This window comes from Ursus americanus, chromosome 33, assembly GCF_024610735.1.
Source record: "Ursus americanus isolate L20-20 chromosome 33, mUrsAme1.1.p, whole genome shotgun sequence".
Taxonomy (NCBI): Eukaryota; Metazoa; Chordata; class Mammalia; order Carnivora; family Ursidae; genus Ursus; species Ursus americanus.
In genome coordinates this window covers 23678475-23700320 of record NC_142159.1, presented here as the reverse complement: position 1 = coordinate 23700320, position 21846 = coordinate 23678475, and the positions used below count along the sequence as shown (strand labels likewise).

Below are 21846 nucleotides of genomic sequence, written 5' to 3'. Positions count from 1 at the left end.
AAAGACAGAGTCCGCATTTTCCTTTCTGAGACTGGAGAGTGGATTTGGTATGTCTATTACGTCCTCCTTTATACAGTCTTGCTCGTGGTCTTTTCTTGCAGAGGAACACACCACTCAAACTTCTAGAAAACAGGATGAAAAGAAGTGCCACAACACTATAAGGCTAAGGGACTGAGATTTTACCTGTTTGCTCAAAAAGTACAAATGCTCCTTTCCTGAGTAAATATGACACAGAATATTTAAATAAAAGGTGTAAGCTCAGAGCTTTATCAACCAAATCTAAGTTATAATTTACCAAAAGGTAGATTAAACCTGATGTAAAACTTGTGATAAGAAAGTTTCATTCTTTTCTTTTTAAATATATGAAGTAGTAAAAGCACCACATTTTCTAAGATCCTGGTCAAATCACAGGGTTAAGGCCATCGCTTATAATCTAATCCAGGCCAAATACTTGCTTTTACCTAATTACCTACCTCTTTGATTACCACTGCAGGTAACAGCCTCAGTTTCAGCTTGGTCTGGTTTATGTGTATTGGAGGAGTGACGCCCGGCCTGAAGGAACCAGGTTTTCACACAAGGAAAAGAAAAATCCTTAAACTCCTCTTCTAGGAAAGAACAGCCCCACATGACAATTTAGCAGTAACAAAGAACAGTACCTGACCTACTCAGGTGTTTTAGAGTAAACGTGCGCGATCGAGATAACCGAAGCCCTTAAATCATGCACTGAAATTACGACTATAACACAAAGTCAGAGGTTCTTGTGGGAAGGCTTCCAGTGTTTCCAAAGTGGCCGGAAATTGGGGGCAGAGGATCTGTGGCTGGTGCATTATCTTAGAAAAAACACTTACCTACATTTTCTTCCTCTTTACTCAAAAACAAAACAAAAAAAAAAAATGAAAAAACTGTTGACTCTCCTTTACCCTCTTTATAGAAAATAATTTTTTACTTTATTTTTAATTGCAGTCCATTGTCTGAGGCCTTAAGGAAATGTGGTCTTTCCCAGAGGAAAGCAACCAAGCACTATGAAGCTTCCAACGGACAGCCTCAAACCTCGCAACTTCCCTGGTCCTCCGCTTGGATGGCAGCCTCTCGGCTGAGAGCGTGGCGGCACCGCAAGCCCGCGCGGGAGGCTTTCAGCAGCTTAGTCTCCCCGCCTCCCTGTCAGTATGGCGGGGAGAGGGACTTCAAAAAGAAAGTGAGTTAGGATGTCAAAAGGCCGCACTCTAGGAGGATATCTAGAAGAACCATATTTTTAACCTGCTTTTTGCAATTTAATGAAAATATTAAATACTAGTTAACCCAGTTTCTAAATCTTTTTAATTCCAGGGCCAAACAGACTGGAAGCAATTACAGCTTGTTCATGGGGGTCTGTGGGAATGCTGACAGTTTTAATTTACATATTAATGCTGAAAACCATTTTGAGAGGCAAAGAAGAGCATTCTTTGGCCTCAGTAATGACTAGAGTAAGGGGGGGAAAAAAAGACAGGAAAGTGGTTGAAAAACTCTGGGCTAAATGGTCTGGGTTTATTTTTTCTGTAATAATTTCAAACTATCCAACATTCACTGTAATAAGATACCATCCAGTGGTGGATTTGTACAGTCTTTTATTTTGCCTAAGATGACTACTCTTTGGCTGAGCTGTCTTCAAAAAAACGCCTAACAATCAGTGTTAACAATCTATCTGTCTCAACTCCAACTCTCTCCTGGGAACAACTCATTCTACTGCTTGGTTTCCTCTTTTACCACCCACCTAGCATACCTATCTTACCACTGACAGGAAGAAACAAAGCACTGAAACATAGAAACTGTTTTATTTAAAAAAATTTTTAAAGACTTTATTTTTAAGTAATGTATATACTTTTGGGACTTGAACTTACAAACCCGAGATCAAGAGTCGCACACTCTATAGACTAAGCCAACCAGATGCCCTTAGAAATTGTTTTAAATTATTAACTTTTATTAAACAGCCCAGTTGTACATTTGCTTATTGGAACTGACTTCTGCTTCAACCCCAGTTCTTTGAAAAATGCAGGAATTTTTCTCATTAAAATATTAGCTTGACCTAAGGATATCAAAAAGTTAGCTGCCTTGGTATTAGTTATTGCAGTCTGAAACCTCCCAAGAACTTTAAAAAGCCAGAAGATTAAATATAGTAAAATATGAACAGGAAACAGTTTGCAAATCATTTAATAACTATAATTGTACAGAACTTTCAAATTATTCACTTTTCAATTTATTTCTCTGAATTATATCAAATCTGTGGAACAAAACATATCATATGGCCCTTGAAAGAACTGTTAAATGGTAGATTAGCTCCAATGCAAAACTTCTTCCTGCATTAAGGAAGAGAGGGGAACCCACAGTAATCCTATGTGGTAGGTAGGTCCTACCCACTTATCCCCGTTGAACAGAAGAGGAAAATGAGGCTCAAAATGATTAAGTAACCTACCAAAGGTCACATGGCCATAAATGACAGTGTCTTGCTAGACACTGCAAACTTTGCAACTTTCTTTTTAACTTTGCAACTTTTAAAGGATTAATTTTAACTTGAGTACTAGTCATTACTTAAAAAATGAATACACTAATGTGATTAATGACAAAATATTTCACTGATGTTAGTCTTATAGCAAGTGTAAGAGAAACCAAAATTAAGGACTCCGGATTCATCTAGGCCCTTCTCAAATACCAAATATTCCTAATTTTCCTTATCCTACTACTGGAAGGGAAGGGGGAATCTTGTTATGGCTTAAAAAACAACACAATAAATTCCCCCAAATACACATACAGACAGCAATTCCATTCCTAGGTATATAACCCAAAGGGCTGAAAACAGGTATTTAAACAAACTGACACAAATGTTCATAGCAGTCCTATTTGCAATAGCCAAAAAGTGGAAAAAACCAAATGTTCAAGAGATAAATGGATAAGCTCGATGTGGTATCCATGCAAGGAAGTATTTTCAGCCACTAAGAGTTTTGGTATGAAGTACTGGTATGTGCTACAACTTACATGAACCTTGAAAATATGAGGCTGAGTGAAAGAAGCCAGACACAAAAGGTCACATACTGTATGATGCCACTGATATGAAATATCCAGAATAGGTAAACCCAGAGACAGAGACAGAAAGCACATTAGTGGTTGCTGGAGGGCTAGGATAAAGAGGAGGGCATGGAGAGTGACTGCTTAATGGGCATGGGGTCTCCTTTGCGGTGGTGAAAATGTTTTGGAACGAGATGGTGACAGTTGCACAACTTTGCGAATATACTAAACACCCTGAATTGTACACTTTAAAATGGTGAATTTTATGTTATGTGAGTTTCACCTTGATTAAAAAAAATGTAGAATAGGGGTGCCTGGAGGGCTCAGTCAGCAGAGCACTTGATCTCAGGATCATGAGTTCAAGCTCCACACTGGGCATAGAGATTACTTAAAAAAACAAACAAACAAAAATGCAGAATAATGAAATAATGATTGACCATAAAGTCCTAGATGAATTACAGGTCATTTTCTTCTTGGTTTGTCACAATTTCAATGAGTTTTTGGCCGTCGTAAACCCATATATAAAAAGTTACCCATTAAAAGTTCCAAATAAGGCATTAATGAAGCTGAGGTCCCTAATTTACCCAGTTGGCAGAGCACCTAGTAGAGTTTACAGTATACAAGAAACTTTAAAAATGTTTTTAATTTGTATAAAGTGCAAAGAAAAAGAAAACTGAGAAATACATGAAAAAATATAAAGTGGCCAGAGCCTAGAATATAAGCTAACATACACATGCATGGGGAAATCTATATATTTGAGCATGCAGAGAAACATAAACACTCAAGAGTATGCTTTTCCTCGTAACTTATTTTGTGTTTCTCCAAAAACTGAAGAGTAAATAATAGCTTACAGTCATCACCCTCTGGGTTTCAGCAAAGAGGTCATACACGGGGAGGGCCTCTAGCTGCCACTTTCAATTGCTTCCCTGCTGAAACAACGGCAGGAGGTTAAGTTACTCCAGGAGACTCTCAACAGGGCTCCTATTGTTTCAAGCTCAAAACTCAGAGATACAATGGGCCCCATTCATATGGAGGCCTTACAGGCTGGGGAACGGTCCCTTAGCGACAACTTTCTGTTGGGACACCAAATTTTTCATAAACACAGACTTGCCCAAGTATGTGTTAATTAGTTTTTAAAAACAGCACAAAATACAGAAATAAAACTCAGTGGACTAAGCTGAGAGTCAGGACATCCACTTCTTATCACCAGCTCTGTCTTGGATGTGACTTTAAGCAAGTCAACTTGCTCTTTCTGAGCCTCGGTTTCCTTGTTTTACAATGAAAATGATTTCTAAGATCACTTAGAATAAAATCCTATGAACACACGAGGTCTACTGATGTTGGTACACTATTCACTCCAATAAGTGGGGATAAATTATGAGCAGAAAAGAATCATTAGTTCACATCTTTTCATTTACTATCAGAACTTAAAAACAAGGAGGCTTAACAAAAACAGGCAGAGAAACTGTTTTCTGGTCTCTCAAACACACAAGACATAATGAATAAGGTCCAACGGGTCCCTCATGCCAACAAGTCTAGGATGACTCAGGCAGGCAGCCCTACACAAAGCACAATGATGAAGGGTACAACCAGAAGCCACAAGTGTTTTTCTGTCACCTTTTCTTAGGTTATCAATGCATTTCAAGAATCTCTTGATTTCTTTGCAATGATTCAAAATCCTAGAAGACAAACGCCATTTATAGCAAGATTGTGATCAATGTCCCAAGCCTCCACACCATGTCATTTTTTTGTTTTTTCAACCTCAAAACTTGCCAGGGCAAGAACTTTGTCTCCAGAGCCTAAGGAGGAAGACACACAATAAACAAAAGGTTATTTCAAATGTATTTACAGTTCCCGGTAACAGGGGAATATCTACCCCATAGATACTTATATAGAAGATAAAATTAACTTCTATTATCAGAGCATTACCCCAAACCTTCCCAGTGCCAATTCCCAATTTCCTTTCCCCTGCACAAACATCTGACATACACAGGGTGATCTATTGCTTACAAATCCTTACTCTAGCCTTAATTGCGAAATAGAATATATAAAATTTTAGTTTACTTTCATGTTTACATTTAGTTGATAAGTATTTTTAAAATATTAAGTTATGTTAATTATTTTTAAGTAAAAAGGATTAGGAAATAAACCCAATAAAAGGGATTTATAAAGAAACCACTTCTGGTTTTACCTTTAAATTCAAGAAAAGGCCATCCTGTTATCTCATCCACGGTATCCAGTAATCTGGAGCAGTAATGCATGCTCAGCTTTCAGAAATACGAGGGTACTCACCAAGGTCTGTAGAGACTTTCTCAAACTGGCTGAGTATAGCACCTGCGTTTGCTGACAAGAAGGCCTCATCATCCGCAGTCAGCTAAATAAAACAAAACAAAGCCCAAGGGAGTGGATTCAAATGTTAACAAGTGGTTCTGAGAAAGGAACACTGTTAAGAATGTCTCAGGACCACAAACTGGATCACAGATCAAGAAGTTCTGTACAAATACTTTATACCTTTTATTTATCCCTAATTTATTAAATTAAATAGAGGTACCTTCTCTCCAAGTTTCCTGAGAGCTGTTAGTATCTCCACTTTCTGTTGAGTGTACAGGCCTCTGTCCAGCTTTCCTACCATGAGATCTCTATCCATCTGAAATGGATGAATGCAAAGTATATGGTACTTAAGTTAAAAACATTCTGCCCATAAAATAAAGCTTTTCAGATCTACTACTACTTTTCTTTTTTTTAAGTAATCTTTACACCCAACGTGGGGCTCAAACTCACAACCCCGAGATCAAGAGTTGCAAGCTCTTCTGACCACGTCAGCCAGGAGCCCCCAGAACTACTACTACTTCTTCTCCTTTGTCCTTCCTCCTTCCTTCTTCTTCTTCTTCTTCCTTCTTCTTCTTCTTCTTTTTTTTTAAAGACTTATTAATTTTAGGTGGGGAGGTAAAGAGGGAGAAGAATCTTCAAGCAGACTCCCTGCTGAGCTCCAAGCCCAAGGTAGGACTTGATCACAGCAGGAACCATGAGATTGTGACCTGAGCCGAAACCAAGAGTCCGATGCTTAACGAACTGAGCCACCCAGGTGCCCCCAAATCTACTACTTCTTAAAAAAGATCCTCTAGCTGACTAATATAGAGAACTACAGAAATTCAAGGCAAACATGTCAGCAATGCAATTACACAGCTCTAATAAATTTTTTAATTTTTTTTAAGATTTTAAGTAATCTCTACACTCAGTATGAGGCTTGAACTCACAACCCCAAGAACTAGAGTCACATGTGGCACTGACTAAGCCAGCCAGGCGTGCCCCAATTCTAATAAATCTTAATGATAATCATAACCACTGTCTTGATTAAAAACTCTACTGAGGAACTGGTAGGTCAACAGCTTCCTTTAGAGAGCAGCTGTCCTCTAAGAACTCATTCCCTTAAACTGAAGTGTGGTCTATAGGCTTGAATGAGATAACTGGTATCATGTCTCTAGGAATGCTGGTTAAATATCACCTCTATCATCAGAAACACTGATAGCATGTACCATGCCTGGGTACTATTCCACATACTTTACAGGTATTACATATTACACATAGTATGTGTTTTATACATATTACTTCATTTACTCTTCACAACAACCTTAAGAAGTAGGGACTACCAGTATCACCTTTTTATAGATGGGGAACTAAGGCACAAAGAAGTTGAATAAGATAACTCATCCAACTTCAATAATATTTGTTAAAAAGATTCTTAATAGTGTTAAAAACGATTAAAAATAACTTTCCCAAGGTCACCTATCATCATAGTGGAGCAGGGATACAAATCCTGCCAATCTGACCCATGTTCATGCTCTTAACCACTATTCTACTGGATTACCAGTGGTTGCAAATAACTTGTTAAAGTCTTAATTATATTCCAGTCTATAAACAGACTTTCTCCAGTACCAGGTTTATAGAGATGTTTGAAATTCTTAGATGACAAAGGCCACATGTACAGAGAGCAATGCCACTAATGGATTCTAGATGGAATTTCAACTCAGGGCTCCAGAAGTATATGGTAAAACCTTATAGGTGGGGTCCAAGTAGAAGCAGTTAGTAGCAGTTTAAACTGTCATACGCTGTTTAAACCTTCATACTCCAATAATTGCTCAAAAGACTACTTTTGTCAGAAAACTGTGAGTTGTGGCTCCAAAAACAACCGATCAATTAAGCGTGTGGCGCAGTCAATTAAGGGTCTGACTCTTGGTTTCAGCTCAGGTCATGATCTCACGGTTGTGAGATCAAGCCGCGCGTTGGGCTCCAAACTCAGTGAGGAGTCTGCTAAAGTTTCTCTCTCCCTCCCCCCTTCCCCAAATTCTCTCTCTCTCTCTAAAATAAATAAATAAACCTCAAAAAAAATCAGAGGCACCTGGGTGGCTCAGTCAGTTAAGCGTCTGCCTTCAGCTCAGGTCATGGTCCCAGGGTCCTGGGATCGAGCCCCACATCAGGCTCCCCACTCAGCGGGGAGTCTGCTTCTTCCTCTCCCTCCCCCCGCTTCTGCAGGCTCTCTCTCTCTCTCAAATAAATAAATAAAATATAATAATAAATAAATAATAAAATATAAAAGATTTTGTTTATTTGACAGAGAGAGAGACAGCGAGAGAGGGAACACAAGCAGGGGAGTGGGAGAAGGAAAAGCAGGCTTCCCGCTGAGGAGAGCCCGATGCGGGGCTCAATCCCAGGACCCTGGGATCATGACCTGAGCCGAAGGTAGATGCTTAACGACTGAGCCACCCAGGCGCCCCTCAAATAAATAAATAAAATATTTTTAAAAAAATCAACTGATCCATTTTTTTCTAACAGACTATTTGTCAGAACAGTTTTAGGTTCACAGAAATTGTGTGAAAGGTGCAAAGAGTTCCCATATATCCCTCACCTCCACTCATGCACAGCCTCCCCATCATAAACATGCCCCACCAGAGTAGTTCATTTGTTACAAGAGATGAACCTACCCTGACACATCATAATCCCCCAATTCCATAGTCTGTACGTTAGGATTCACTCTTGGTGGTGTTATATGTTCTCAACTGACCAATTTTTAAATTTCAGAATAACATAATGAAATTCTGGAGCCAAGAAAACAAAAACACACAGCAATTATATCAATTTAAAGAAACTTTACCTCTGCTAACCTTGTCCGAAGCTGACCTGGTTGTTTCTTTGCAAATAACCTGATGACCTCCGGGGTTTTAAAGGCCTGGCTGATAGCTGCTTGGATAGCCTAGAATACAAGAAGATAAAAACAGCAAAATATTCCAATGAATCAAATATTACAATAATTGACTGACGAGTCTTCAATTACAAATAGGTCTTCCTTGTTCATCAAACACTGTTACATAATTTAGTTTCCACAAAAGCAAAAATGAACTATTAGGACTTCATCAAGATAAAATGATGCACAGCAAAGGGGGCGCCTGGGTGGCACAGCGGTTAAGCATCTGCCTTCGGCTCAGGGTGTGATCTCGGTGTTCTGGGATCGAGCCCCACATCAGGCTCCTCCGCTATGAGCCTGCTTCTTCCTCTCCCACTCCCCCTGCTTGTGTTCCCCCTCTCGCTGGCTGTCTCTCTCTATCAAATAAATAAATAAGATCTTTAAAAAAAAAAAAAAGTAAAAAAAAAAAAAGATGCACAGCAAAGGAAACATTCAATAAAACTAGAAGGCAGCCTGTGGAATGGGAGAAGATATTTGCAAATGACATATCTGATTAGGATTAGTATCCAAAATCTACAAAGAACTTGACAAATTCAATACCCAAAAAATAAGTAACCCAGTTAAGAAATAGGCAGAAGACATGAATAGACACTATTCCAAAGAAGACATCCAGATGGCTGACAGACACACGAAAACATGCTCAACATCACTCATCACCAGGGAAACACAAATCAAAACCATAATGAGATATCATCTCACACCTGTGAGAATGGCTAAAATTAACAACACAAGAAACAACAAATGTTGGCGAGGATGTGGAGAAAAGGGAACCCTCTTACACTGTTGGTGGGAATGCGAACTGGTGCAGCCACTCTGGAGAACTGTATGGAGGTTCCTCAAAATGTTAAAAATAGAACTACCCTACGATCCAGCAATTGCACTACTAAGTATTTGCCCAAAGGATACAAAAATACAGATTCGAGGGGCGCCTGGGTGGCTCAGTTGTTAAGCGTCTGCCTTCGGCTCAGGTCATGATCCCAGGGTCCTGGGATCGAGCGCCACATCAGGCTCCCTGCTCAGCGGGAAGCCTATTTCTCCCTCTCCCACTCTGCCTGCTTGTGTTATCTCTCTTGCTGTATCTCTCTCAAATAAATAAAATCTTTAAAAAAAATACAGATTTGAAGGGACACGGTACCCCAATGTTTACAGCAGCATTAGCAATAATAGCCAAACTATGGAGAGAGCCCAGACGTCCATTGACCAATGAATGGAAAAAAAAGGATGTGGATATACAGGATATGTATACACGTATGATATATATGTATATATATGTGTGGATAAATGTGTGTGGATATAAAGGCTATATATACGATGGAATATTACTCAGCCATCAAAAAAAAATGAAATCTTGCCATTTGCAACAACGTGGATGGAGCTAGAGTGTATTATGCTAAGTGAAATAAGTCAGTCAGAGAAAGACAAATACCATATGATCTCACTCATACGTGGAATTTAAGAAAGAAAACAGAGGAATATATGGGAAGGGGGAAAGAAAAAAGGAGAAAGGGAAATGAGCCATAAGAGATTCTTTTTTTTTTTTTTTTTAAAGATTTTATTTATTTGACAGAGAGAGAGACAGCCAGTGAGAGAGGGAACACAGGCAGGGGGAGTGGGAGAGGAAGAAGCAGGCTCCCTACGGAGGAGCCTGACGTGGGGCTCAATCCCAGAACGCCGGGATCACGCCCTAAGCCAAAGGCAGACACTTAACAAGTGCGCCACCCAGGCGACCCGAGCCATAAGAGATTCTTAACGATAAAGAACAAACTGAGGGTTGATAGAGGGAGGTAGGTGGGGGAGGGGCTAGATGGGTGATGGGTACTAAGGAGAGCACTTGTGATAAGCACTGGGTATTGTATGTAAGTGATGAATCACTGAATTTTACTCCAGAAACCAACATTGCACTGTATGTTAACTACCTAAAATTTAAATTAAAAAAAATTTAGTTTCCATTTGCTATTTCTGTGCATGTCACTGGAGCCAAATACATAACTAAATGAAGACCTGGAAGCTTATACTGCCTTATCCATAAGTAGACACTCACCTAGAAGTCAAACCCCCAAACAGCGTTTCTTTTCTATCTCAAATACACTTATACAAAAAGAGAGAAAAACCACCTGTGTCACCGGTGTAAGTAAATCACGCTTACCAGTTGCATTCCACTTAGCTCATCTACCAAAGTCATATTTCCAGACATAATTTTCTTCAGTGAATCATTAAATTCACTTAGTTGCTCCAGAGTTTCCTTTTTGGTTTCTTCGTATTCATCTGTATCAAGTTCCTCTCTGAAGTACAGTGAACATAATACAGAAAAACACAAGAGTTCCAAGTGAACAAAGCAATCTTAATATTTGTACCCTATGACTTCAGATATATATATTTACAAAAAATATCTTGGGGGACAAGGCTGAAAGGAAATGACAAAATGCTAATAATAGATGTGTTCAGATGTTAGTAATATGGGCGTTTTCCTGCAATGTGGTTACTTTGATAATTAAACATTTTTCTTTTACCAAAATGAGGCACACTTAACAAACCACATAATAACTTCCTTTTAAGCAGTCTATGAATCAATGCATAACCTTGGGCAAGATACTTAACACAGTCAAGCCTCAGTTTCTTGATCTATAAGCCACAGATAATGACAGTACCTACCTTATAGGGTTACTAGGGGCATTACACGAACTACAGAAAGTCCCTGACAAACAAGAGGTACCTGACAAAACAGCCATTACTTCTATCACTATCATTAACAGTAGGTAAAATTTTGCGCATCGTGAAATACAACAGCATTATAGTACCTGTCATCTGAGCAAGAGGATATATTTTTTTTATGTTCAGTTAGCCAAAAGGCTATTTTTATTCACTAATTGAACAAGCCATTTATTTAACATTTACTACAAATAATGACAGCTGCCATTTATTAAGCACCTACTCCGGGCCAAGCATTGTTTTGGCCTCTTCACTTGAAATACCTACAACAACCTTTCAAAGCTGTTAAAAAAGGCATGAACAGTTTTGGTCCTTCGAACAGTTAAAGCTGAAAATACACTAGAAGTTCAAGTCCATACCAGGCAGGGCTATTTTAAATACTGAAGACAAGGTAGGTGTTACTATTTCTACTTCACACTCAAGGAAATGGAAACTTGAGGGGGTTACCTTTATGACTCCAAAGCTCGCACTGAGTTTATTTCTCCAACAGACAAAGCGCTGTGAAGAACACTACAGGGGAAACCAAAATCACACATGGGCCTGCACCCACCGCCTGGAACCGAGCTGTAGAAAAAAGCCACTTGACAGCAGAGCAACATTCAGTTATACTATTACCTGCATTCCTCCAGATCTTGTAATTGCTGCATTAGTCTATCCAACTGTTCTTCTAAATTCTGCTTTAATTTGCTTGTCTCGGTCTTTCCTCTGGAAGCCATTTTGATCTCTAAGTAGAACAATAAGCTCACATATAGTATATATTTAGTTATTTGAAATGATTCAACATACCAGTACAATTTAAAATGGGCTATACTCTTTCTGAACTACAGGTGTGGGAAAGACAGCCGTGCAAAGAGAATTTCATTTTACATATAAAAGTTTGAACTCATATATTGGTAACACCCCACAAAAATCCCTGGCAAGTCTTCCTAACTGACTTGACAAGTTAATTAGAAATCTTCACTACTGGGGTGCCTGGGTGGCTCAATGGGTTAGGCGTCTGCCTTTGGCTCAGGTCATGATCCCAGGGTCCTGGGATTGAGCCGTGCATCGGGCTCCTTGCTCAGCAGGGAGGCTGCTTCTCCCTCTCCCTCTGCTTGCTGCTCCCCCTGCTTGTGTTCTCTCTCTCTCTCTAATAAATAAATAAAATCTTAAAAAAAAAAATCTTCACTATTGCTCCATTTTACTTTAAACAAATTTGATAACTGAAAACACAATTTTATAAAGAAATAGATCAGGTGTGACTTTGCTTTACAAAAAGATTTATAACATCTTTTCATTCTTATTAGGTACTCTCCAGGATTCCGAAGACTACTAGCCTTATCTTGTTGGTCTTACGTGCATTTACCTAATGACTTATGGCATTAACAACTTTTGATGTGAATTTCTTCTTTGGAAATGTGCCCATGTTTCTACTGGGTTATCTTTCTCTTATGATTTATAGGAGTATGAAGCCTTTGTAGTTATGTTGTAAATATTATCTCGTCTCTTGACTTTAATGTTTTTTGTCATGATAAATTATTTTTTTATTTTTAAAAAAATATTTTATTAATTTGAGAGAGAGAACGAGAAAGCACAAGCAGGGGGAGAGGCAGAGGCAGAAGAAGAAGGAGAAGCAGGTTCTCCGCTGAGCAGGGAGCCTGACGCAGGGCTCGATCCCAGGACCCTGGGATCATGACCTGAGTCAAAGGCACATGCTTAACCGACAAAGCCAAATAGGTGCCCCATAATAAATTTTTTTTTTAAGATTTTTTATTTATTTATTCAACAGAGATAGAGACAGCCAGCGAGAGAGGGAACACAAGCAGGGGGAGTGGGAGAGGAAGAAGCAGGCTCATAGCAGAGGAGCCTGATGTGGGGCTCGATCCCATAACGCCGGGATCACGCCCTGAGCCGAAGGCAGACGCTTAACCGCTGTGCCACCCAGGCGCCCCCCCCATAATAAATTATTATTTTTAATGGCCAGATCTATCTGTCTTCTCCTTTAAGGCTTCCTAGTTTTATTTCCCATGAAGACAGGCCCTAACCATCTCAAGATTTAAATATATATACTATTTTGTATTCTAAGATTTACACAAATTTTTCTCTTATGTTCAGCTCTTTAAGCCACTTGCAACTTTTTTTGTTAATGCTGTGAAATAGGAGTCTAACCATTATTTTCTTCGAAAGGTGAGCCAGTTGCCCCAACACTGTTTACTGGTCAGTATTTATGCCACTTTTATTGGCTGGTTGTTTAAGTAGGTCCCACCTCCAGCATGGAGCCCAACACAGGGCCTGAACTCACGACCATGAAATCGAGACCTGAGCTGAGATTAAGAGTGGGACTCTTGGGGCGCCTGGGTGGCTCAGATGGTTGAGTGTCTGCCTTCAAGTTCAGGGCGTGATCCTGGAGTCCTGGGATTGAGCCCCACATCAGGCTCCTCTGCTGGGAGGCTGCTTCTTCCTCTCCCACTCCCCCTGCCTGTGTTCCCTCTCTCGCTGGCTGTCTCTCTCTCTCTGTCAAATACATAAATAAATAAAATCTTAAAAAAAAAAAAGAGTCCCAATCTTTTTTTTTTTTTTTTTTTTTAAGATTTTATTTATTTATTTGACAGAGAGAGAGGCAGCAAGAGAGGGAACACAAGCAGGGGGAGTGGGAGAGGGAGAAGCAGGCTTCCTGCTGAGCAGGGAGCCTGATGCAGGAATGTGGGGCTTGATCCCAGAATGCTGGGATCATGACCTGAGCCGAACGTAGACACTTAACGATTGAGCCACCCAGGCGCCCCTAAGAGTGGGACTCTTAACCAACTGAGCCAACATGAGTGCCCCATGCCACTTTAAAAATATAGATTCAATAGAAACAGACTCAAGTCTGTTTCACTGATAATGTTCTGGTCCTAAGACATTAACTTGCTATTGTAACTGTTAGCAGTAGAGCTGGTGTACATTGATAACTGATAAGAAGTTGCCTTTATCATTGCAGAATCCCCCCCCCCCCCAAGTAACTCTTGGCTATTCCTATGCATTTTCTCTTCTGGATGAACTAAAGAATCAGCTTGTCAAGATCCCTTAAAAATGCAGTTGAAATTTTGACAGGGATTACATCAAAATTAAAGACTAATACGAGATCTGTATCCTTGAAATTTGAATCTTCCTATTAAGCAATATATCACTCCATTTATCTTGGTTTTCTTTCATGATCTTTAATTTAAAAAGTATTGTTTTATTCACAAAGGCTTTGAACATTGGCTATTCTAAGACATTTTGTATTTTTTTGTTAATACTGGGAATAGACTTTTTGTTATTACAATTTCTAATTATTGTGTGGCACCTGGCTATCTCAGCAGGTGGAACATGAGACTCTTGATCTTGGGGTTGTGAGCTCCAGCCCCACATTGGGCACAGAGTTTACTTAAAAACAAAAATTTCTGGGGCGCCTGGGTGGCACAGCGGTTAAGCGTCTGCCTTCGGCTCAGGGCGTGATCCCGGTGGTCTGGGATCGAGCCCCACATCAGGCTCCTCCGCTATGAGCCTGCTTCTTCCTCTTCCACTCGCCCTGCTGTGTTCCCTCTCTCGCTGGCTGTCTGTATCTCTGTTAAATAAATAAATAAAATCTTAAAAAAAAAATTTCTGATTATTGCTAGTGTAGAGAAAAGTTACTGATTTTGGTGTGTTGATATTGAGCGTTTAAGTTTTTCCATTTATAAAAATCAAACTTACGTTCCTTTCAGGAAACACATTTTGCTTAATATTAGATATAACCATTCATTAAAACCTAAATCCTGGGGCGCCTGCTGGCTCAGTGAGCGGGGCGCACAGCTCTTGATCTTGGGATCATGAGTTCGAGCCCCACACTGGGTGTAGAGATTACTTAAATAAAAATTTCAAAAACCAAACCAAACCAAACCAAAAAAACCCTAAATCCTAGGGTAACTTATTAAAGCATTTAAAATTTTCCTACACATAATCATTACCAGATGATCTGATATGTGAACTTCAATGAAGAGGATTCCTTACATTACACTCAAAATAGAATGTAATCAGTGAAAATCTATTCTTACTACTGTATCTTTTAAAACTGGCTTAACTTTTCTACAATGATTAATGATATGTAAATATAAATGAGCTACATTATAGCCAGAAGTGTAATTTCACGTATAATAGGTTAGCCAGAAGTGTAATTTATTACACATAATTTATTACAGCTACACTTCATGTATAATTCTCCTGGGAAACATACAACTAAACTTTATATCTGTTGAATTTTCCAGTAAAAGTAAAGCCAAACCTAAAACTGACAGTGTCTTTTCAGGCTCAATTTCCTACCGTCTAACCATGCTGAAGTACTTGCTGTTTCAATTTTAGTGTATGTGCTGCTGAAGCGAGCACTATTTGCTGTTTCAAAACGTGCCACGCACTTTCATCCTTCTCTTTTGAGCCAGCTTTTTTTCTCCCCTACCTATCAAGCCCTAATCCATTCTTCAAGGTCTAGCTCAAGGTTCATCTTCTCCGTGTCTTTCTTTGTTCCCTCCCAATCGCTAAATTGTGAGTTATTTGTGAGTAGGGATTTTACTTTTCATTTTTTAATAGATTTTATTTAATCACTTGAGATAAAGGAAGAGCGAGAGAGAGCGAGCTGGGGGGCGGGGAGAGGAAGAGGGAGAAGCAGGCTCCCCGCTGAGCAAGGAGCCCAACAGGGCTTGATCCCAGGACCCCAGGATCATGACCTGAGCCGAAGGCAGACACTTCACTGACTGAGCCACCCAGGCGCCCCTACTTCTTCATTGTACATCAGCATCTAGCAAAACCTTGGGCAGACAGAAAGTACTGGATAAATAAATGGTAAATGAATAACGAGAACTGATTGTTTCTTCCACAGCATTTCACATTTTATTCTCTATTTAGCACTTATTTCTGCCTTAAATTGTATGTGATTTCATTATAGCACATTGTTTACTGGTCTTTCTCTCCAGACTATAAACTCTGGGAGAGGAGAAAATGAATCTGATTCCTCTTCTAGCATCCTCAGCACTTAATAGAGAATAAATATTCGATAACTGGATACAGCGTATAAAGGCACCAGATATTTTAAGGAGGTAAAACCATTTTAAATAAATTTCAGGGCAGATGGGGCACTTTGAAAGCCTTACCCTGGTGCTGCCCGTTATTTGAAATTTAAGCCGGAAAGATTAACTCGTTGGCACCACCTAGTATCCAACAAAGGCGGTGCAGCTTTCACAGAAACTGCCGAAATGGCACTCAAACACCGTAATCTGGAGCGGAAGATGTACTCATTCATGCTCACCTTGTCTCTTAGTGCTTTGAACTCTGCACACTGTTGACCGGTCCCAAAGTGCAGAAACCTCCAACTGCTTAAGTTCCAAGTGTCATAAACTTGAGGAAAGCGAAATTGTTCATCAGGACTACAAGAGGCTCAAAGTTCAAACCACTCGGAGGTGGGGTTGGCTGGGAAATAGGAAAGCAGTTACAAGTAGTTTCACTTACTTTACAGAAACTAGCCCAAAGCAGTCCAGATGCCTCCCACCTGAGCAGCCTGCATCCGATACACACCCCTTCTCTTTTTAGGAAGACACCCGGGGGGAGAGCGGAGAGGGGCAAGGAGGGACAGAAGCCGTTTTCTCTCTTGAGGGCTCCTCGGGCAGCCTTGCTGAGGTGTCCCCTAGCGCGGCTGCGGGTGTTCCCGGGGAAAACCCTGTATTCCGTGTCCGGAGAGCGGCTGTCAAAGCCAGAAGCACGGATAAGATAAGGGCGCACAACACACGTTCTTCCGGCTGGACGTGAACAGCTATGGACCTCAACCATGGGGACCCGACACGGAGCAGCTCCCGCCACCGCCCCAAACCCCCGTCTCCACGGGGTAACTTGGAGCTCCCGGACTTGGGTCCTGCGGCGGCCCGGGTTGACTAGGCCCCGGCCGCCACCAGAGGTCGCCATGAATCCCCGCCCCCGAAACTCTTCCGGCCCTCCCAGACCAGAATCCGGACAACCTCCTGGGACCCTCGGGGTCCCCTCTCCGCCTCCGCCACCGCCTTGGTCCCAGAGTTCGGAGCCAGGGGCCCCGCCTACCTGAGGGTCCCGGCCTGGTGGACGCTCACAGTAGGAGCACTTCCGCTGGACTCATGTACTTCCGGCCTCCAGGAGCCAATGAGGGGGCAGCCACGGGTGTTCCCCTGTCTGGCGTCCGGGCTGCGGGTCGTCTCCCGGAGGACTGGGGCCGGTCGACCCTCAGGCCTTGGTAAGCCCCCCGGCCCGACGCCCCTGAGAAACCAGTCTCTAGGCGAGTCAGCGCAGGACTCTCTGTCGCAAGCATGGGGGTGTCCAAGATGGGGGAGTCTTTGAGGGGCAGATATAACGGTCCCCGAGGCAAGGTCATATTCCAGTTTGGGGCAAGGAGTCTTGCCCCTTCATTCTTTCCAGCTGTCTGTGGAACCAAGAGCCTTCCGAACAGGTGATTCGCCTTGGAAAAAAAAGAAAGAAAGAAAATCCCTTTCTAGAGGTTTCTTGAGCTCGGCGGAGGTGGGAGGAGGGCGGAGGAGGAAGTTTTCCATTCCGAGAGACTTCTCTTTCCTCAGAAATCTGTCTTTCCAAATCCATAAAGACGGGGTCCGCCTCCCGGGAAGCGGTTTGACGCTCGCGGCCCCTTGAGGACGCTCACAGCTGTTGGGGCAGCATTTTTAAAGTTACTGAGGACCTGGGCGGAAAGCATTTTCCCAGCGGTTCCCGGCCCCGCTCCTTGAGTCCGTAGCCCCCGAGACAACATCGGGGTTGATGGCAAAATTGTTTCAGAGACGTTGCCTTTGAGGCTCAGTCTGTTCCAGCCGTCCCACACAGCCTTCCAGCTAAAGGTACCATAGGAGTCTCGCAGAGAGAATTACTTCTGCCAGTTCTCACTGTAGGGTTTCGTACTTATTACCATGCGTTGTTTTTCAGAGTTGCAGTGTGGATGTGAAACTGCTGTGATAGCCCAACTTAGAGAAACTGTTGACATCGTTGGAGTGGTTCCAGTAACCTACCTTGCGAAACGCTTCGGCTTCACAGAATTTCCTTTGGGAAAGTAAGTTGACTGCTGTGTTAATGTAATCATCTTTAATTTTCGATATGTGAATACGTGTGGACGGGTCAACGCTTTGAGTAATGTGGCACTCTCGGGGACAAATAGGGTCAGTGCCAAACAAAACATGACTGAAGAATATACTTCTTTGCTTCACCATTGGAAGAATTTGCTAAATACACACTTGCTCATTGTGTACTTCCCCTAATTTTTTCTTTAAAGATTTTATTTATTTGTTGATTTGACAGAGAGAGAGCACAAGCAGGGGGAGCAGCAGGAGAGGGAGAAGCAGGCTCCCCACTGAGCAGGGAGCCCCACCCACCGCAGGGCTGTTCCCAGGCCCCTGGGACCATGACCTGAGCCAAAGGCAGACACCTAACCATCTGAGCCACCCAGGCACCCGTACTTCCCCTACTTTTGAGGATGATAATATGATGCTCTTTTCAGGCATCCGTGTTGGTTTTAGTGTGTGCAATCGTAGGAGCTGTGGAGGACAGGCCTCACTGGAACCACGCATTCTGTTTGCCTGCTCTTCTTTCTCAGTGACTTGATACGATTCAGCACTTCTCTGCTGCGGATGCTCCTTGGGTTCTTGTTTAGATTTAATGGATAATGCAAAAGTATTCTCGTGCATAAGTAAGAGAAATTGGTTTGGGTTGCAGTTCTCAAACAGAAACAGAACCCAGGCTTTGGAGGAGCGTGGGGAGGGAAGAGAAGAAACTGGAAAAATGGGAATAACGTGTTAGGTAGATTGTCACTGGAGAGAGCATTGGGGAAAATAACCTCAGAGCTGGGAGTCATAACTGGGAAACCGTATAAATACTACTTGGCAGCTGGAGGGTTTTAGGACATTTTGACTTGCACTTGGGATGGAAGCCCAGAGAGTGCAGGTTGCTTCAGCTAGGTAGGGAAAATGCTGAGGCTGGGGAAGTTTGAGTGGCTAACAAGTACATGAGCCAAAGGCTCTCTGAATTGTAGACCTCTTTTAAATCTCTACCAGTAGATAGCTTGTGCCATTGTAAGCTTGTGTCATGGTTAAGACCATGAATTTTTAGTGTCAAGGTTGTTACACAAACTATGAGATCTTGAGTAAGCTAATCAATCTCTTTCAGCTTTAATTTTTTCATGTTTGTTTAAAAAAGGGATGGTCGGAGCACTTGGCTGGCTCAGTGAGAAAGACCTGCAACTCTTGATCTCAGGGATGTGAGTTTGAGCCCCACATTGGATGTAGAGATTACTAAAAAAAAATAATAATAATACACTTAAAAAATAAAAAGAGAGGGGTGCCTGGGTGGCACAGCGGTTAAGCGTCTGCCTTCAGCTCAGGGCGTGATCCCGGTGTTATGGGATCGAGCCCCACATCAGGCTCTTCCGCTATGAGCCTGCTTCTTCCTCTCCCACTCCCCCTGCTTGTGTTCCCTCTCTCGCTGGCTGTCTCTATCTCTGTTGAATAAATAAATAAAATCTTAAAAAAAATAAAAATAAAAAGAGAGGGGTGCCTGGGCGACTTGGTGGGTTAAGCGTCTGACTTTGGCTCAGGTCATGATCTCAGGATCCTGGAATCTAGGGGCATCAGGCTCCTGGCTCAGCAGGGAGTCTGGTTGACCACCCCGCACATGCGCTCGTGTCTCTGCTCACGTGCTCTCTCTCTCTCTCTCTCTCAAATAAATAAAAGTTTTTTTTTTTTTTTTTAAAGGAGATAGTACCTACTTCACTGGAATGTTGTACAGGTTATATGAGTGCTTAGCCTGTTGCTGAGCACAGAGGAAGAACTCCACGAATGTTAGTTGTCATTGTCATCATGATTTCAGTTTAATAAGCATAATTGAACATCCATTTATAAGGAACAGGTCCATCCAAAGACAATGAATGAAGGTATTGCCACTCAGTGAGGAGCACACAGATCAGATGAGGATACCATAAGTAGAAACCCTATAGCTTTCTGCCCCTCTTCTGTCAATTTCCCAACCCCAGGCATCTGCTGATCTACCTTTTATCATTATAGATTAAGTAATCTATTCTAAAATTTCATATAACTGGAATCATATCATGTGTGCCTTATTGTATGTGGCTCTTTTCGTTCAAAATAATGAGATTCATCCATGTTGTTTATATCAGTAGTTCCTTTTTATGGCTCCATAGTGTTCTGTTATATGGCTATACCAACTTTGCTTACTCATTCATTCACTTATTCATTCATCTCTTTTTTTTTTTTTTAAAGATTTTATTTATTTATTTGACAGAGAGAGAGAGACAGCCAGCGAGAGAGGGAACACAAGCAGGGGGAGTGGGAGAGGAAGAAGCAGGCTCCCAGCAGAGGAGCCCGATGCCCGGCTCGATCCCAGGACTCTGGGATCACGCCCTGAGCCGAAGGTGCTTAACGACTGAGCCACCCAGGCGCCCCTATTCATTCATCTCTTGGTTCACATTGAGTTGTTTCCAGTTTTTGGCTCTCATGTATAAAGCCAAACCATATAATTCTTTGTGTGGACGTATATTTTCATCTCTCCCCATTATTATTATTTTTTAATGTTTTTGTTTTTGTTTTTTTAAAGATTTTATTTATTTATTTGAGAGAGAAAGCAGGAGCCAAGGGGAGGGGCAGAGGGAGACAGAGAAGCAGACTCCCTGCTCAGCAGGGAGCCTAACTCGGGGATGGATCCCAGAACCTGGGATCATAACCTGAGCTGAAAGCAGATGTTTAACTGACTGAGTCACTCAGGCACCCCTGTTTTGTTTTGTTTTTTTAAATAAACTCTACACCCAACCTGGGGCTTGAACTCATGACCCTGAGGTCAAGAGTCGTATGTTCCACTGACTGAGCCAGCCAGGTGCCCCTCTCCCCATTATTTTTAAGCTATTCTCTTACTTTGTATCTAAAATCCTTTCTCTGTAGTCTCCTTAAGGACCTTCCTCCTTCAATTATTCACTTTCTCGAAGCTTCTGTGACTTCTTCAACCTACCAATAGTGTAATTCTTCAAAAAAAAAATAGACAACCTTCTCTTAGTCATGATATCTCCCGAAGAGAGTGTTTAATATCTCTCTGGGTTCTAGTCTCTCTAAGTTTGTCTGCCTGTGAGATCTCTACTTGGATGTCCAAAGTGTCCTCAAATTCAATACCCATAAAACAGTGGCCTCTATCTGCCTTCCCTCCACACTTCCTCTAGCATTCTTCGTCGACTAGTGGCACGCCATCTCCCCAGTCACTTAAGTCAGAAATCTCCTCCTCCTCCCTGCGTTTGCGTCTCTCCTCCATTCAGCCGGCCGATCCACTTGTGAACGCTTGATGTCATCCCTCTGTTACTGCCCTTCACTGTCTCGCATCTGAACTGACGGAGTGCCCCCAAGCAGTGCTTTGCGAACCTTAAAGAATCATACAGATCACCTGGGCATCTTGTTAAGACGCAGATTTTGGATCGGCAGGCCTCGGGGAGGGCCTGTGATTCTGCATTTTTAACCACCCCCCAGGAGATGCCCATACTTGTGATCCATTCTGTCTTCACTCACTGGGTAGTGTCATCCAGTCTCATGATTTAAATACCATCTATATGCAGATGACCCCAAATCTCTGGTAAATCTCTAGTCTACACTTCTCCCCTGAACTTGGCTCTGTTCTCCACTTGCCTACTTACCATGAGCATTTGGATATCTAGTGGACATCGCAAATGTAACTTCTGTGTAAACTGAACTGCTGGTCTTCTCCCCTAAACCTGGCCATCTTTCTGTTCTCAGTGAAAGGTAACTGTATTCTTTCAGTTGCTTAAGCTAGATGTTTTTGGAGTCATTCTTGATTCCTCTTTCTCTCAC

General features: G+C 41.7%; 2 protein-coding genes across 4 annotated transcripts in view; one reads left to right on the top strand and one right to left on the bottom strand.

Annotated features, from left to right (window-relative positions):
• Positions 1 to 1936: 1936 nt before the first annotated feature.
• On the bottom strand, positions 1937 to 17194 carry LZIC (leucine zipper and CTNNBIP1 domain containing). Its single transcript, XM_045776832.2, has 8 exons — positions 17054 to 17194; positions 16272 to 16432; positions 11606 to 11714; positions 10428 to 10563; positions 8192 to 8290; positions 5591 to 5686; positions 5332 to 5413; positions 1937 to 4838 (listed from the first exon to the last, which is right to left on the bottom strand). Exons 3-8 carry the CDS (start codon positions 11704 to 11706, stop codon positions 4780 to 4782), a joined length of 573 nt encoding a protein of 190 aa, XP_045632788.1. The 5' UTR covers positions 11707 to 11714; positions 16272 to 16432; positions 17054 to 17194; the 3' UTR covers positions 1937 to 4779.
• The window catches only part of NMNAT1 (nicotinamide nucleotide adenylyltransferase 1), a 30276-nt gene continuing 25530 nt past the window's right edge, over positions 17101 to 21846 (top strand). For 2 of the 3 annotated variants that reach the window (XR_015722752.1, XM_045776831.2), the window contains exons 1-2: positions 17101 to 17222; positions 17918 to 18041. The gene's annotated coding sequence lies outside the window, so the exon portion shown is untranslated. Of the gene's footprint in view, positions 17436 to 17917; positions 18042 to 21846 lie in introns of all 3 variants that reach the window. The other variant, XM_045776830.2, reaches the window with a different exon arrangement.